Here is an 18,603-nt window from a genome sequence, read left to right on the forward strand (position 1 = left end):
ACATGAGTTAAGTTTTTTGCTTGAAATACTTAATTCTAAAACAATGGATGATAAAACTGGTACAAGGCTCACAAATCCAATTTATTTTTATTATTATTTTTTTTATCATCATCATCATTATTATTTCTGTTTTGGGGTTTTTGGAGACAGGGGTTTTTTTTTTTTTTTCTTGTAGTCCTGGCTGTCCTGGACTCTCTTTGTAGACCAGGCTGTCCTCGAACTCACAGAGATCTGCCTGCCTGTCTCCTGAGTGCTGGAACTAAAGGCATGTGCCACAACTGTCCCAGTTTTCCAGAGAGCAAAATTTAAACAAACTAGGATGTAGAAAGCATGTCCAAAAAAAGAGAACCATTTTGTCCCAGATGATTCTATGCTTTATCCTAACAACACACATACATTTCTTGTCGAAATCATACAAGTATAGGCCTCCTTACTGACCTAGCAGAGCTAGGGTGAGCTGGCACTGGATAGAGTTGAATGTGGCCCCAGGATGTACTAGCTTCTGATTCTAGGAAGGTAATAAATCTTGCTCAGGGTGTCAGTGTCCTCACCCACTGGCCCTGGGTCTGTGGGGATGAAGTGGGATCGTATACAGCACAGGTTGGAGAGAGGGTTGTCCACTACACTGACAGTGACTTGCACATGGGAGCTTCCAGCCTGGGTCTGTCCTTCAGCTCAGAAACAACTACCAATCTGCTGTCTAGACTGTCCTCCAGAGAACGACTGCCAGCGGCTGGTCATAGAGGTACAGGCACCCTCCTCCTGCTTAACTCTGGGGCTTTGCCACCCACAAGGATTTTTTGTTTCATCAGTTTCTTCTTCCCTGAGAAATAAAGATGTAAAAGGAGAACCTGCTGCACTTTTTAAAGCTTTCCACAACGCAGTCCACTATAGTCTTTTTAGAATAGGAGCATTTTAATTGGCTTCTTCCAAATGCTCCTTGAAAGAAACCCTCGGAAGGGATGGGGAGGAGAGGGATGGGGGGAACGCTCTGCATCTGCGGTACAGGACTCTCCTCGTGATGCGCCTTAACTCTATAGAGAAGATGACAACTGACTCCACAGAGACCAGAGAGCACAGTGGGGGAGGGGGGTGACTGATGGAAGCCGGTGCCCAAGCCTGAGAGGACACAGGAACCTTGGGAGTACTGAGTCCAGGGATTGGGGCTTAGGGAGCGGCACATGTGGGAGCATTTTTGAGGGAAGGCATTTTTAGGTGGAGGGCATCATTCCTAGGGGTAGAGATAAGGACACAGCATGGCCAGACTGGCAGAGCCAAGTAGAGTTCAGGAGGATGCTGACATGACACATTTACATCACAGTGAGGATGTCCTGCAAGGGAGAATGGTTTTATCCTGACAACTTTGGAGACTTGGGGAAAGGTCATAAGATAGAAATTACATCTAGGGAGCTCACTGCCCTCTGTAACAACCGCATGGACAGATAATAGGACAGGGATGATAGTCAGGCGGACATGGGGTAATTGGAAGAGAACTGGTGAGGCACAGACAATGGTGGCTTGAGGGAACTGACGAGTTCACTGAAAGATTTCAAGTCAGCATATCAGAGGTACCTGCACACCAGTGTTTATTACAATAGCAGAATTATACCAACCGCAATGTCCATTTTTTTTTCAACCATCAAAAAATCCCAAGTGCTGGGATTACAGGCATCCTGTAGTTAGGCTTTTCTTTTTTCAAAGTATCTTTTATTTACTTTCACTTTCACACATATATACAATGTTTCCTGATCCTATCCACCTCAACTTGCCCACACACTTTTCATTTTTAAAACTTTTTATAGGTCGGGTAGTGGTAGTACACCCCTTTAATTCCAGCACTCAGGAGGCAGAGGCAGGTAAATCTCTTGAGTTTGAAGGCAGCCTGCCCTACAGAGTGAGTTCCAGGACTGCCAGGGATATACAGAGAAACCCTATCTTGAAACAAACAAAAACTCAAATAACTTGTGTATAAACACTTCATTTCCATGTATGTATGTGCACTTCATGGGAGCCTAGTATTGGAGGAAACAAGATGTTTGATACTCTAAGCTGGACTTACAGGTGGCTCTGAGGCACCCTGTGGGTGCAGTTAAGTGTTCCTAAACACAGAGCCATCTCCCCAGCCTCGACTATCTTATTGATTTTACTATCAGAATGATATTGAGTAGTAGTGATTGCAATTTTTTTAATTTAGGAATTGAATTTAAGGTTCTCATGTGTGGAGACATTCTACTTCTGAGTTGTATCCCCAAAACTCTGAAAAATAACTGAAACAAAATATCACTCTTTGGCACAGGCTGAACTTGTGACCCTCTGCCCTAGCCTCCCAAGTAGCTACAATTATTATAGGCACTAGACACAGCTCCTATTTTTAAACTTATGTTGTGTGTATGGGTCTTTTGTCTGTATGTCTATGTACCTTGTGTCTGCAATGTCGAGGGGACTTTGGAGCCTCTAAAACAGGAATTACAGACAATTGTGAACCACTGTGGGGGTATTGGGAACCAAGCCCAGGTCTTGAGCCAGAGCCCCTAACTGCTAAGCCATTTCATCTGCCCTTAAAGACCAGAAGATCCCCTTGGGCTATGTATAGGCTGCCCTATGTGGGTACTAGATTTTCATTTTTAACTATACGTCTATGTATTGCATATAAGTGCAGGTGGCTTGAGAGTCCAGGTGTGAGAATCTAGAGTTACAGACAGTTGGGAAACACCTGACATGTGCTGGAAATCAAACTTGAGTCCTCTGAAGTACATCCTCTTAACCACTGAGCCACCTCTCCAACATGCTTCAACACTCTCTACCATAGCACTGACGGCCCTAAACAAGCTCAGGCAGGATGGGACAATCCTTTATTCATTTTGTGCCCATGTCCAGCACAGTGTAATAAAAATAAGTATGAAGCCGGGCAGTGGTGGCGCACGCCTTTAATCCCAGCACTCAGGAGGCAGAGGCAGGCGGATCACTGAGTTCCAGGCCAGCCTGGTCTACAAAATGAGTCCAGGACAGCCAGGGCTACACAGAGAAACCCTGTTTCAAAAAAACAAAACAAAAATAAGTAAGTATGAAATGACCGAACACTGTCAACCATGTCATTCTTCCTGAAACTCTTCGTGTCTCAGTTCTGTGACCTGTAGCAATATCTGTGAAAACTACACTTACCTTATAGGCCCTTTTGGAAAATGTCAACATCTATCAGTCTGGTATACAATAGGTGTTCCATAATGCCAGCCATGAGTTACTTAAAAACAGGCATAGGGATGTAGCAAAATTGGAAGAGTGCGTGCCCAGTGTGTAAACCCTGGGCTCCATCCCCCATCAAGTTACAAAGCCAGGAGTGATGGTGCACACTTGTAGTCCCAGCCCTCAGAAGGGGCTGTAAGATCAGACTCCATGGTTGTCCTTGGCTACTTAGTAAGTTGGAGACCAACCTGGGATGAGACTGTTTCTAAAAACTTAATTTTGATGACACTTGCCTTTGGAGGTTTTTCTCGCTGTTTCTTCTCAGGCACATTTGTGGGTTTGTGGTCACAAACAGAAATAGATGAAAATGCTGGTGGAAAGCTACCTCTCCTTTCTATTTGATCTCGTTCTCTTCCGATAAAGAGATTCACCATTTCTGCCTACTAGTCCCCGTACCAAACAGAGCTGCTTGTGGCCCAAGGTCAGAGTCCTTCAAGGGTCTTTTGATTTGAGAAATGGTCTGTTGCTCCAACTTGGCCTCTAAGACATTGGCCTTGAACTCAGGGATCTGCCTATCTCTGCTCCAGGATGAAAAGGTATGTGCTATGACATCCAATCCAAGTGATTTTTGTTTTAGAAGTGTTTGTACTAGAAGGGCAGTAGTGGTATATGCCTTTGGAGGCAAAGGCAGGTGGATCTTTGGAAGCTGACCTGTATCAACCCCACCAGCCACCTAAGTAATGACTAAGAGACAGGATTTCTCTGTGTAGCCTTGGCTGTCCTGCACTTACTTTGTAGACCAGACTAGCCTAGAACTCACAGCGATCTGCCTGCCTCTGCCTCCCAAGTGCTGGGATTAAAGGTGTGCGCCACCACCACCTGGCCTACTGCCCAGGATTTTTAAAGCAGGGTTTTGCTGAGGCAAAGTTTGGGCTAAAGAACTTGATACCCTCTCTGGCCAGCACAGGCACCATGCATCCAAGTGGTACAGACATACGTGTAGGCAAAACGTCCACACACAAATAATTTAAGCTTATGATTCTCATTTAACTATATTACATCACTGGGGGATATTTGGTTTCCTTATTCTGATGATGATGCAAGGCTAACAGCCAGCAACACAGCCCATCTGTGGAAGAGTTAGGTAGGATGCCATGTTCTCAAAGATGCATGCGTCCTGACAGGCATATGTATCTACACTGACTTGTGAAAATTGTATCTTGATTTTAGAGAAAAGCACAAAGAACAAAGGTGCAAGCTGAACATGGCAGCACACACCTTTGATTCCGGCACTCAGGAGGCAAGAGGCAAGAGGATCTCTGTGAGTTCGAGGCCAGCCTGGTCTCATAACAAACTCCAGCTCTGTTTCAAATAAAAAAGCCCAGGTACATATAAAGGATGTATGTATGTCAGGTTAAGAAAAGATCAGGCTATAATACCAAAATAAAGAAATAACATGAAGCATGTGGTCCAGCCTCCAGAAAGCTGAGGCAGGTCACAAGTTGAAGCCAGCCTGAGCTATAAAGTGAAACCCTATCTCTAACAAACAATCACAAAAAAGCAATGTATAAATATGTCTCACTTGATGTATACAAAAAATACATATACATGGTGTTGGAGAGAGGACTGTATTCAAGAGCACTGGCTGCTTTTCTAGAGAACCCAGGTTCAACTCCCAGCACCCATGTGGCAGCTGACAACTGTCTGTAACTCCAGTTCCAGGTTTCTCTCTCACACACATACACACACACACACACACACACACACACACACACACACACACACACACACACAGACACAAAGGATATACAGCCAGGCGGTGGTAATGCTTTAATCTCAGCACTTGGAAGGCAGAGGCAGGCGGATCTCTATGAGTTCGAGGCCAGCCTGGTCTACAGAGCAAGTTCCAGGACAGCTAGAGCTGTTACACAGAGAAACCCTGTCTTAGGGGAGAAAAAAGTATATACACATATATTCATACTTAATTGTCCCACTAAAATAAACACTGAAAAGCCCATACAAGTCAACTTCCCATAAGCAGTTGAAATCAGAAATATGGTAGAAGCAAGACTTTTTAGGTAAACCTTTTCAGTCCTGAAATTTTAACGTCTTGACTACATTAACCAGTGAGGAAAATATGCCTTCTATGCCTTCCCTACCAGCCACCACTTTCCACCATAGGCTATGTTAACACGGCCTATATGTAACCTCTTCTCCAATGACAAACAGGAGCCATTTCTGACTTACCAAAAAGGTGAATAAAGGACATGGTCACACTATAATGCCTTTATAAGAGGAAGTTTTATTGTTAATTCATTACCTTAATAGTTTCAGAAAGAAGAACAGATTAGCTCAGTCCAACATGATTCAAAGTTGGCAAAATCTAGAGAAGCAAGTGTTCTGACTGCTAAGGATTTAATTTGAGTGCTCTTAATACTTAGCCATCTAACACTTCAGATATAATCCAGAACAGTGCATCATCCCATCCTTTTCACTCTAATATCACACTACCTCCCTCCACTACGGAAATTCCTTCATTAAATATCATTCCCAGAGGACTGGTTCCCTGGAGCATATAGCCATGAGGAAAGTGCACAAACTGAAAATAAAACTCTGTATGATAATTTACTAATCTAAGAAACAAACCTTCCAATATATTAAGAAATAAATCCAGTTACAAATGCACTAGTTGGTCTATGTGGCGGCTCTGGTAGAATAACTGAAAACGGCCGGTTATTTACAAGATACACAAGCAGGAACGGTGCACCTAGCCCAGCACAGGCCCTCAGAAGCCAAAAGTGTTCTCTCCGCTGTAGGCCACATACAAGAATCCATCTTCATCTTTTTCCTTCTCGTAAAGCTGTCCCATAGTTAGGCTTGAAAAAGAAAACAGAAAAGAAAAAAAGCATTGAAAATTGAGTCCAGGTATCAAAAGGAGAATGAGGGTAAGGAACTTTGGTTGGGAGGTAAAAATAACTCAGGTGCCTGCTGTGACCTGCAATCTGTTCTACTGAAAGAAAACAAAAGCACGACAAACTGAAGATGGGCTGAGGGCGGCTCAGCGCTACAGCCCTAACCTGGCAAGCACAGAAGAGGGCAGAGAACACAGCAAAGCAGAGCCGGGTCCAGTGGCGGGCAGGTGCCCACACTCCCCAGGCTGAAGCCTGTAAACAAGTCCACCCCTGAAGAGGCATCTCTATCTGCTTCCCCGGGCCCAGAATGCACTTCAGTGGTAGGGTGCTGACTTGCCCAGCAGGGGTGAAGCACTAGGTGGGATCCCCATTATTTCAAAAGAATAAAAGACTGCTCAAGTTTGCCAAGCCTCCAAAAATAGGATTCCTTAAACTAAACATGTGGGTGGAAAGTCAGCTTTCCTTGTGCTTGAAACAGACTGCAGTGGAAAACCAATCTCGTTCTCTGCCAGGAAACTTGAGTTGTCTCAATGAGAGTAGTAACACGTACTGCAAGCTCACGCAAGCTCGGGCCACACGACCATCCTGAGAAGTATGACCACAGCACTGTGTCACCCAGAGCCAGCAGTCCAAGAACACAGGAGGAGGAGCTCAGCTGGTAGGCAGTGCTTGCATGGCATGCCCACAGCATGGGCTCAGACCCCACCCTGCATTGCACTGCATAAAAAGGCCTAGACATGGTAGCTCACACCTGTAATCACAGCACTGACCTGCACTCACCTGTAGCTGCCTATGAATTCTAGGCTAGTCTGGCTACATAAGACCTTGTCTCAAAAACAACTAAATATATAGCAAACTAAGGACTAGTGGGGGAAATAAAGAGGGACCAGGGCCTCAACTTTGTGAAGCAATGATTCCTCCCTGGCTATGCTGCTGTTCTTTGACTAAGAACATGTGTCAAGGTGGAGTTTTTGCTTTCCTGCTTCACTTCTTTTCCCATGTGCAAGCATAGTGTGGACGGCTGTGTAGATTATTAAGTAATAATGTGTGGAATGAAAATTAGTAAGAAAAAGCCTACCCAGGTATGGCAACACATGGCTTTAAGTCCAGCACTTGGGAGGCAGAGGCAGGCAAATCTGTGAGTTCAAGGCCAGCCTGGTCTACAAAGCCAGAACAGCCAGAGTACACAGAAAAACACCGTCTCAGGGAAAAGAAAAAAGAAAAAACAAAAAAAGGAAAAAAGAAAAAGCCCACCTGTCATCTCCAATCACGCAGCTCTTGATGTGGGGCTCTCTTAAATTAAGAGCACTTCCTGTTATTGCAAAGGGCCCAGTTCTCTTCCCAGCCCGTCCATGGCAGCTCACAACCATTCACTACTCCAGATCCAGAGGATCTGATACCCTCTTCTGACCTCTGGGCAGCAGAGCAACACATGGTACATAGATAGACAACCAGGCAAACTTGTCATGTACATAAAAAGTCTAAAAAACAAAAACAACCTCTCTGAACAGCACCGTTAAATCAAACTCCCTGCTATTAAGGGAAGAAAACCCTATATGGCTACTTATAAAACAGATCACCAGCTATATGCAGCAACTAAAGTGCAGCATCTGACCTGAGATGTGCTAAGTGGAAAAACAAGACTTGAAAGAAATGAAACATCACGTTTGGTTACATGTTGAAAGACAGTTCACGTAGACCAGGCTGGCCTTGAATTCAGAGATTCTCCTGCCTCTACCTGAGTGCATTAAAGGCATGCACACTACACCTGACAATGTCACCTGTTTTTAACTTGTAGGAGTATTAAAGAGCTACAAGAATTTTTAAATCCCACAATTTTGCATGCCATTTGCACTAACAGTCATGGTGAAGAAGGAAGCTGGTTCATGAGAACACCAACTGTGTTCAACCTCAGCTACCTTCAGGATCTCTAGAGAGCTTTACAAGCATCTCCATGAATGCAATGAAATCAGATCTCTTGTGGTGGGACCCAAGTTGTTTTTTGTTTTGTTTTGTTTTTGTTTTTTTGAGACAGGGTTTCTCTGTGTAGCTCTGAAACTCATTCTGCAGACATGGGTGGCCTCTGCCTCCCAAGTGCTGGGATTAAAGACGTGTGCCACAACACCCAGCATCAGAAAACAGTTTTTTTTTTAATTTATTTATTTATTATGTATACAGTGCTCTCCCTGCATGTACATCTGCATGTCAGAAGAGGGCACCAGATCACATTATAGATGGTTGTGAGCCACCATGTAGTTGCTGGGAATTGAACTCAGGACCTCCGGAAGAATAGTCAGAGCACTTAACCTCTGAACCATCTCTCCAGCCCCCAGAAAACATTCACATAGCCAACCTGTACTGCCTCCAAGTGAATACCCTGGTAGATCTGTCCCAATGACCTAACACTAGATCCTTGAACCTCTGGCAAGAATCATCCTCATAAAAAACCAACAGAACAAAAGGAACCTCCCTCCAACAGTGCTACTCGTGCATACTAACAAATGTCCCACTCAAATGCAGCACAAGCAGGCAAAAGTGACCCTGTGAGAGATGGTTTGTGGCAGAGGAGGACATGTTCTAAGGCACAGGGCAGATGATCTTCCCTCAGAATCAGGGCCTGAGCACCTCCACTGAGCTGGTGCTGGCAGAATGGTCAGCCCTAAAACACAGAGGCAGCTCTAACACGTCTGAGAGGCAAGCTGCCCCGGCCTGAATGGTCAGATCAAGTAAGTCACACACAAGCCCAAGGCTTCCTGGCTAAGCCACTGGGAAGCATGTGTAGAAGTCACCCAAAGCCTTTAGTACAATGCATTCTAGTGCTGTAGCTCCCAGGGCTACATGGAGGCATCTAGAAAGACTGCTGCTGTGGGAAGGGGTACTGACACCTTCTAAACTCTTGATTCTGATGAATTAAGAAATGGAAAATGCCATTGGCAAACCACGGAGCCAATCTAAGGTGAGTCGGAATTCAAGTGCTGAGAGAAGTGAACTCTAGTTGCTCCTGAAGGCTGCTCCCTGTGCCTCCACTCAGGTCATTTCTCCAGTGGAGAACTGACCAACAGTAAAGCTGAGTTTTAGTAAGAACCTGGCCCAGAAGTTGCTGTGACAACAAAAGGCAAACATTATCTTTCTGCTTCTCAACAGCCCTGATAATTGGAGGAAGCTGACCTAGGGCTCCTGTGGGCTCCCAACCCCAGTGCAAGACTTGCCTTCAGCTGGAAATCAAAGGCGGGGCGTGGAGGCACTGAGTCATAACTAGGCTGGAGTGATGACCACCTGGCCAGCCATCTGCTGCACAGCTCATGTGCTTCCCTGACTTTCAGCAAGGCAGGACAGCGAGGTGAGGTAATAATCAATGACCACCACCACTGTAGAACCCTGAAAGGCACAGGCTGTGAGTTAAACAGGACCCAAATCAAAACACACAGAGCTGACTATTCCTTCCTGTCAGGTGTTTCTCTGGTACAGTCTTCTGCCATTCCTAAAACTCACCAATTCTTTTAAAACTATTCCTGTGGACAGGACAGGACTGCCATATGGGTTCCAGAGATCAAACTCAGGCCTTCGAGCTTGGAGACAAGCATTTTTACCTGCTGAGCTCCTTCGCCAGACCAGCAGCCATGTCTGAGAAGTATTTACTCAGAAATGATCACACTTGTTAAGTTTAAGCACACATCGCAACAAAAGATGGCCCCTAAGACATCTCACCACCCTTTAAGACCAAGAAGCAACCAGCCAACCACGATTTTTGGCAGCATGGGACTCCCCAGGCCAAACTGTTAATAACTTGGAGGCATTTACTCAATAACACTCCTGTTTCTATTTTCTGTTGTTTTGTTTGAGACAGAATGTCTGTCTCAAAACAGAGCTGTCTGTAGCCCTGGCTGTCCTAGAACTTACCATGTAGACCAGGCTGGCTTTGACTCAGAAATCTGCCTGCCTCTGCCTCTCCAGTGCTGGAATTAATGATATACACCACAACACACAGCTTTCTGTTTTTGTTTTAAACAGGGAATTAAGAACGCTCTTGTCTGTGCTCTAAACAAAGAACAAAGACTATTTCCAGATCTGGGTTCCCCTCTACTACCACGACTGGGAAACTTGCATACCAATGTCTTTCTCAGTTCTGCCTGCAGCAAAGCACAGTTCCTCTTCTGTGTTGAGCCAGATTCTTTCTTGTTTCTCTGTGTGGAGCAGCCTGGCCTCCAACTCCTGAAGATCCACTTGCTTCTGCCTCCCTGAGTGCTGGGATACCAGCTTGAGCCACTCTTAGGCAGAGAATTCAATTATTTATTTATTTATTTTTAGTTTTTTTCCAGAGTTTTGGTTGGTCTGGACTCTGTAGACCAGGCTGGCCTTGAACTCACATCAGTCCGCCTAGCTCTGCCTCCCAAGTGCTGGGATTAAAGGCATGAGCCACCACACCAGGCTTAAGTTCCTGTTTCTTTTTCTTTTTTTTTTCTTTTTTTTTTTTTGGGGGGGGGGTTGGTTGTTTGTTTTTGTTTGTTTTTTGAGATAGGGTTTCTCTGTGTAGCCTTGGCTGTCCTGGACTCACTCTGTAGTCCAGAGGCAGGCAGATCTCTGTGAGTTCAAGGACACCCAGTACTACAAGACAAACCATGTTTTAAAAATTGATTTTGGTTTCTGTTAGAGATAAGGCCTCACTGTATTCCCCAAGATGGTCTTTTCCTACTTTAGCCTCACAAGAGTTAAGGTGTGTATAACCCCAAACCTGACTAATAAATTCCTGTTTTGTTTTGTTTTGTTTTGATTTGTTTTGGTTTTCCAAGACAAAGTTTTTCAGTATAGCCTTAGTTGTCCTGGAATTCACTGTGTAGCCCACACTGGCCTGTAGATTTGCCTGCCTCTGCCTCCCAAGCACTGGGATTAAAGTCATATAGTCACCACCAGCTGTAAATCCTTTTATTTTTGTTAAAGACAGGGTGTTTCACAGGACCCAGTAGTGGAAGCCTGTAGTCCCAGCACTGGGGGAGTCAGAGGCAGGTGGATGTCTAAGTTCCCACAACAGCCAAGGCCATATAGAGAAACCATGTCTGGAAACTCTCCCTATGCCCCAAAAAAGAAACACAAGGTTTTGGCCCTGGAGTGATGGTGCAGGCCCTTAACCCTAGGCTCCAGGTTTTCTCCTGTCTCCTCAGGCAAGACTAACCATACAGAAGCCTCCACTGTTCTACTGCACTGCCGCTCTGCAGACAGGAGACAAGCAGCGGAGATCTGCAACTTTTCACCTTAAACAGAAGTAAGGTCTAAAATTTTACTTGGGCCTCTTTTGGAACTTCCCCCCCCCCCCTTTCTTGAGACAGGATTGCTATATAGCTCAGGCCCATATTTAAGTCCAGATTTAAGTCCCTGGGGAGGGAACTCAGTAAAGTGCTTGCTATGTGAGTGTAAGGCCCTGAGTTTAGATCGGTAAGCTCGGAGTTCAATGAGAGAGCCTGTCTCCACAGCGCTTGAAGGCTTAATAAGGTAAAAGCACTCGTCAGCAGACCTTACAACCTGAATGCCAGTGGTGGAAAGTTGTCCAAAAGTTGTCCTCTGACCTCTACAACCAACATCCCCTGCATGCATACTCACACACACAATTTTTTAAAAGTGAACATAAAATAAGCATTAGTTAAGTAAGTATACACACACACCCCCATACAAATCACACAAACTCCAGATAATGTTCTATTCTCTTAACTACACAAATTTTGTGCCCTGTGTCTTTTCCTAAAGCTACTGATATATAAATCAGATCTGGGTGTGGTGGCACATTCCAGGCAACTCCCTGAGTTCAAGGTGAGCCTGGTCTACAAAGAGAATTCCAGGAGAGCCAAAGCTATCCAGAAAAACCCTGTCATTAAAAAAAAAAAGTGGGATGGGTATGGTGGTGCACACCTTTAATCCCAGCGCTTGGGAGGCAGAAGCAGGCGATTCTCTGAGAGTTCAAGGGCTCTGTTTTTTCGAAAGAAAACAAATTTTTCTGGGAGTGATGGTGCATGCCTTTAATCCCAACACTTGGGAGGCAGATCACTGGAAGTTCAAGGCCAGCCTGGTAAAACAAAGTGAGTCCAGTACAGTCAAGGCTAAAGAGAAGCCCTGTCTCAAACAAACAAAAAACCCAAAGAGGAAAAAACGAAGAGTTGAGGTCAGAATGCTTAAAGAGTTTTTATAGCTCCCAAAGTTTTATAAGCAGCAAATGTATCTCTAAGCCAACAGCCCATCTAGTAAACATTCTTACCTGGACTGTGGGACCGTCTTGTCCACAAACAGGAAGATGGCCTTCTCAGAAGGAAGCTGGATCCTTTTCCTGATGATCCACATGAACTGAGCCACAGTGATGTCAGAAGGAACCAAGTACTTCCTTTTGTCAATGTCAACAATCTGAGAGCCTGAGACCTTTTCCACGATCACCTGGGAAAGTCAAGATAGGTTAGCAGCAGAACACACTTGTCTCGCTGCACAAAGGTCTGTGCTTCTTTCCCAAGTTCCCAGCACTGAAGAGATGAAGGGAGGGAGGAGGAAGAGCTCCAGCGCACTTATGCACAGGGCTGGATTGCCTAATGTCAAGCTCTGGCCTCGGAGTCGGCTGAGTAGTGTGGGCAAGGAAGTATGTGGTAAACTGCACAGCAGTCAATATGCCTATGGTTTACTAAGCCACACTCTGAAGGTCTAGAACTGATAAAAAATGTTATCTCTGATCTCAGCACTTCTAAGAGAAAATGGCTACAAAGCTTTCTCTTTGGGGGGTGGGGGTGGAATGGGGGACAGTGGTTCCTAGACAAGGTTTCTCTGTGTAATCCCAGCTGTACTAGAACTCACTCTGTAGACCAGGATGGCCTCAGACTTAGAGGTCCCCCTGCCTCTGCCTCCTGAACGCCGGGATTAAAGGGGTGAGCCGCCACTGCGGGCTAGGTTTCTAACATCTTATCTAGGTTTCATCTGTAGTCTGTCAATCCAGGATCCCAGAATAGATCCACACTACCGGAGAATCCTGACCAACAGGGAAAGAATAGGTGAACTAATGGTGGCAATCTACAATCCCAGTCACCCAAGAACCAAGGTTTTCACTTTGCCTGTTACTTATCTCTAAACAGGTTAACATTTGTCCTCCTAATCCTCTCCTCAAAGGAACTGTTTTCAAGCAAAAGAGTTACAATAATATGACTTTATGTCCTTCAAAAATCAATAATGACATCAGAAACCATCTCCCCAACTAAGGCAGAAAGCAGAAATATAACAACATGCTTATCGATTAAAGACAAAACTGTGACATTTCAGATTTACTGGTCAAGCACAGATGACAGAATCAGGATAAACAGAAACTGAAAGTTAAAAAGACTCAAAGTTAAAGATGAGGGTCCTGAGACAGTGTTGCCTTACCAACACTTAGTGACAGTCTCTCTCCACCACTGTTCCCCAAAGTGGTAGTGACCTGTTGCCCTGTCCTAGAACACGGTTCCTTACATAATTGGCGAGGGAGCCTAGAGGCTGCAAGCAGCTTGCTGCCCTAGATCGCGGATATTCAGCACCGATGCCCCTGAACAGCACCAGCCCCTTACGCCCCAAGCTTGGGCCGGCCCCAGCCCAGCCTGTCTGGTCTCCAACTATACCTTGAAACCTTAACTTCTCAACTGTTGCATGGCCTAGCGCGCCCGCCCGACACCACTCCAAGGCTCTTAAGGGTGACATCGGGGTGAGGGGGCGGGGAGTCCACACTCACCGGAACCCGGTCGGGGTACTTCGCTCTGATCTTCGCGGATTCCACGCATCTGTGTTCTGGGAGAGAAGTACATCAGGCTGACGGTCGCACCCGCCCGCCCGCCGGCCCCCGGTTCCCTGAACCCCATCTTCCTGTCCGCCCTTCGCCGTCCTCAACCTGCGTGCGTACGCACGCCGGAGTCCCAGTCCCCGGGTCCCTTGCCGCAGACTCCCTCGGGGACCCCCCTAACAAGGTCCGCGGAGGGTGACACGGGTTCGTGGGAAGCGCTCAGGCTGGCGGGGCCTTGGCGACCCAGGGGCCCGGCGGAGCGGCGGGAGTGGGGGAGGGGCCGCGGCCCGGGGCCCAGCCAGGCCGACCGCGCTTACCCAGCGAGTGGTCCTCCTTAAACATCCACTTCATGGCGGCGGAGGGCGACGTTGCCGGCTCTTTGAGCCGCGGACTTCGGTGAAGCGACCACAACAACAACGGAGGCGGTGGCGGCGGCAGCAAAGACTACTCGGCAGGCGGGACTTCCGGCTGCCAGAGCCTAGCAACCGCCCGGGGCGGGGCTTCCGGCGCGCCTGGTAAGTGCACCAAGGGCCTGCACGTACGTGAGGGGGCGGGGCCTAAAAGGAGACCATTTTCCCTCCCACCCACCCCCAGTCCCCCGCCCAAAGGCTCTCCTGAGAATGGATACTGACGTAAGTGGGCTGGAGAGTCAGTGAGGGACAGTAGTAATAATGACTGGAATGGGGTTTCCGGATTGTGCATGACAGGCAGATTATGGCTCAGGGCTTAGAACGCTTATAAAGGGTTCTGGTAGGCAAAGTCTGGGGCTTTGGGGAGATAGGAATATTAATGTTTGTCCGGGTGACAAGGCGGGGAGTTCAGTAAGGAGAGATAACCAGTTCCAAGCTCTGTGTGGCAATGAGTACTGGTGACAATCTATAGGTCTAGTATAGAAGTGTCACACCTAAAATTTGTTTGGTTTGGTTTAGTTTTTCCAGACAGGGTTTCTCTGTGTAACAGTCCTGACTATCCTGAACTCACTTTGTAGACCAGGCTGGCCTCGAACTCACTACACTTTGCCTCCCAAGTGCTGGGATTAAAGGCATGCGCCACCACTCCTGGGCTCACACCTAAAATTTGACTTAAACAAATCTAATTTTCTTCTACTCATGTATACATATTTAAACACTTGTGAACAAGTATCATAGATATGCATTTAATCAACAGAACATCCCCGAGCAGAGAGTCGTTATTACAGACTATGAGAGGGTGAGTGTGACTGCCAGGCATGGAGTATTTCCCCCCCCCAACCCCCTCCCCCTGCCCAGAGTTGGTAATGAGACAGCGTAGACTATGGAGCTGGCCGTGGGCGTGGCTCCGCACTCACAGCCTGAGCTGCTGGTGTCACCTGCCTTGAGGTTCACCCTTAGCCAAGTCGTAGCCGAGTCATCCTGCCGGTCCGCTCTGGGTCACCATCTGTTTATGCGCTGGTGAACATACAACACGAATATGCAATTAATTGGGCACCTGACCACGTGCTTGTGATCCTGCGGCATCTGTAGAGCCTGTGTTTGAACATTGTCATCCATCATTTCCTGTAGCTGACATTCCTGACGGATGCTGTGTCTATAGCTTCATTCAGAAAGTATTTTTGTTATTTTATATCGGGTGGGGGGATGAGGGGTAGGAGGGGGGCAGAGCAGCTCAGCAAGTAAAAGTGCTTGCTGCTAAGCCTAACATCCTGAGCTCAATCCCCAGGACCCAAGTCTTAGGAGAAGCGAAGCTACCAATGAAGGTTTTCTTTTGGCCTCAGTGTCTGCACTGTAGCAAGCATCCGTGCATATACACGTCCAGACACACACAAAATAATGTAACTCTAAACAAAAATGTAATTTAAAAAATTTAAAGACTGTGTGTCTGAGCAACAAGATGTTTGTATTCCATGACATGAAAAATCCTTTGAATATTATGTTGTATACAAAAATGCTGGTCTGGAAACTGGGAGGAATCCAAGAGCAAAACTGAATTTGCATTCTCCTTGGGAAAAGAAAGAAACTAAATATCAGGCGATGACAGGTGATATTTAGAAAAGTAAAACAGAGCGGATGACTAGAGCTTGATGCACTCACTGGTGGGATGTGATGATTATTGGACAAATTGTCATAAATTAGGAACACAAAGGACCCCTGCGGCTAGAACAAAATAAACAAGGAGTGTGCTAGGAGACAGAGCAGAAAGACCTGGAACAAACTGATAACTGCGGGTTTTATCTTCATGTGATGAGAAGTAAGTGTGGGTTTTAAGAAGGTCTGTAATTTAGTCAGACTTTCCCCCCACCCCCAAAGACAGGGTCTCTATGTAGTCCTGGCTGACCTGAAACTTGCTTTGTAGACCAGGGTGGCCTCGAACTCAGTGATGCCCCTGCCTCTGCCACCCTGAGTACAGGAACTAAAGGCATTTGCCACCATGCCTGGCTCACTCAGACTTTTTTCTAACTCATCAGGCTAACCTGTTATGTGATGGAACACCTGCAGGCCTGGATTTACTCTCCAACATAAGAAAGTAAGAAAGAGATAGAAAAGAAATCATTGGGCTGGGATTTAGTTCAGTTGATACAGAGCTTCCTGCATGAAGTCTTGGGTTTGTTCCCCCAAACACAAACCAGCTGGTGGTTTACACCCAGAATCTCTTTTTGTTTGGTTGGGTTTTGTTTTGGTTTTTTGGAGGGAGGTTGTTTGTTTGGTTGGTTGGTTTGGTTTTTCGAGACAAGGTTTCTCTATGTAGCCTTGGCTGTCCTGGACTTACTGTGTAGACCAGGCTGGCCTCAAACTCAAGGATTAAAGGAATGCACCACCACACCTGGCTGTTTGTTTTTGAGACATGTTTTCTCCGTGTAGCCTTGACTATCCAGGAACTCCCTTTGTAGACCAGGCTGGCCTTGAACTCACTTGCTTCTGTTCTGGGATTAAAGGTGTGCACTTCCACACCAGTTCACCTGTAATCTCAGTGCGCAGGAGGTGGAGGCAGGAGAGTCAGAAATTCAAGGTCATCCTCAGTTACATGTTGGGCTGGAAACAAGCCTGGGGTAGAGACTCCATCTCAAATACATCTATCAGGGGCTGTTTAGATGACTCAGCAGATAAACACAATGGCTGCCAAGACTGAGGACTTGAGTTTGGTCCCTGGGACCCACGTGACGAAAAGAAAAGAACTGAGCAGAGTGGTAGTGGCACATGTCTTTAATCTCAGAACTTAGGAGGCAGAAGCAGGCAGATTTTTCTCTGTGAGTCCAGCCTGGTCTACTGTTTTAATAAACGAAAATCCCAAACATTGGGTTTTACCAGTGAAGACTCAGGAGCCAGATGCTGGGGTGAAAACCTGCTAGCTCAGAGAGTCAGAGAAAGTACCCAGCTGACCTTCCTACTCAGCTCACATCCCAGAGGAAAAACCAAAAAGCCCAAAGCCAAAAACTTGCTAGCCCAACTGACAGTACAAGAGGCAGAAAAAAAAAAATCAAACAGCTTGTTAGCTCAAAACTTTCTTCTTATCCATTCTGGTTTCTTGTCCCACCTTTGTTGTTGTTGTTTTGTTTTTGTTTTTCAAGCTGTGTAGCAGCTCTGGCTGTCTTGGAACTCACTCTGTAGACCAGGCTGGCTTTGAACTCACAGAGATTCGCCTGCCTCTGCCTCCCCAGTGCTGGGATTAAAGGTGTGTGCCACCACACCGGGCTTGCTCCACCTCTTGACCTAGAGTTAACTTTATAAAATCTGGTGTGCAGAAAGCTCTTAGATTAAAGGTGTGTGCTACTGCTGGCTGATCTACACCTTAATTACTTGTTCACAATAAACAGAATGTTCTTGGATTAAAGGTGGGTATTAGGAAAACAGGCCTGGTTGCACACACCTTTTGCACTCGGGAGGCAGAGGCAGGAGGATCACTGTGAGTTCGAGATCAGCATGGTCTACAAAGTGAGTCCAGGATAGCCAAGGCTAACACAAGAGAAACTCTGTCTTGAAAAACCAAACCAAAAAAAAAAGGTGCATATTAAGGCTCAACCACACCAAAAAAAAAAAAACAGTTTACAATCTTGGGGCTCCCCAATGGGGGGGTGTTCTTTTTTGTTTTTTGTTTGTTTGTTTGTTTGTTTGTTTGTTTGTTTTTATGAGACATGGTTTCTCTGTGTAGCTTTGGCTGTCCTAGACTCACTTTGTAGACCAGGCTGGCCTCGAACTCACAGCGATCCACCCGCCTCTGCCTCCCGAGTGCTGGGATAACAGGCGTGTGCCACCACGCCCAGCTTTTTTTTTGGTTTTTTAAGACAGGATTTCTCTGTGTAGCTTTGGCTGTTCTGGAGTCCCTTTGCATACTAGGGTGGCCTAGAACTCACAGAGATCTGCCTGTCTCTGCCTCTCTGAGTGCTAGGATTAATGGCATGTACCACCATGCCTGGCTACTCCTAAATTCTTTTTTTTTTTAACAATTTATTTATTAATTATTTATATAGTATTCTGCTTGCATGTGTGCCTGCACTCCAGAAGGGCACCAGATCTCATTATAGATGGTTGTGAGCCACCATATGGTTACTGAGAATTGAACTCAGGACCTCTGGAAGAATAACCAGTGCTCTTAACCTCTGAGCTATCCCTCCAGCCCTACCCTCACCCCACCTCAGTTTTAACTTTTTTGTTGTTGTTGTTTTGGTTTGGTTCTTCCCCCCACCAAACCCCCCAACATGGTTTCTCTCTTTGTAGATCTGGCTGGCCTCGAACTCACATCAATCCACCTGCCTCTGCC

The 18,603-nt window shown here is 46.1% G+C and overlaps 1 protein-coding gene across 1 annotated transcript; it reads right to left on the reverse strand.

The window, feature by feature from the left end:
• Positions 1–5,465: 5,465 nt before the first annotated feature.
• On the reverse strand, positions 5,466–14,358 carry GABARAPL2 (GABA type A receptor associated protein like 2). The gene is made up of 4 exons (XM_084755252.1): positions 14,187–14,358; positions 13,822–13,877; positions 12,340–12,512; positions 5,466–6,059 (listed from the first exon to the last, which is right to left on the reverse strand). The coding sequence occupies exons 1-4, from the start codon at positions 14,218–14,220 to the stop codon at positions 5,969–5,971; spliced, it is 354 nt and encodes a 117-aa protein (XP_084611378.1). The 5' UTR covers positions 14,221–14,358; the 3' UTR covers positions 5,466–5,968.
• Between the last annotated feature and the right edge of the window lie 4,245 nt (positions 14,359–18,603).

The sequence above is a fragment of the Acomys minous genome, assembly GCF_964271855.1.
Source record: "Acomys minous genome assembly, chromosome: 14".
Classification (NCBI taxonomy): Eukaryota; Metazoa; Chordata; class Mammalia; order Rodentia; family Muridae; genus Acomys; species Acomys minous.

Excerpts from the sequence above, each read along its gene's own strand:
- GABARAPL2 (XM_084755252.1), bottom strand. The coding sequence starts at position 14,220 with ATGAAGTGGATGTTTAAGGAGGACCACTCGCTGG. Across the intron at positions 12,513-13,821 it reads AGTACCCCGACCGGGTTCCG|GTGATCGTGGAAAAGGTCTC; the intron begins GTGAGTGTGGAC and ends TGACTTTCCCAG. Across the intron at positions 6,060-12,339 it reads AAGACGGTCCCACAGTCCAG|CCTAACTATGGGACAGCTTT; the intron begins GTAAGAATGTTT and ends TTCTTTTTCAAG.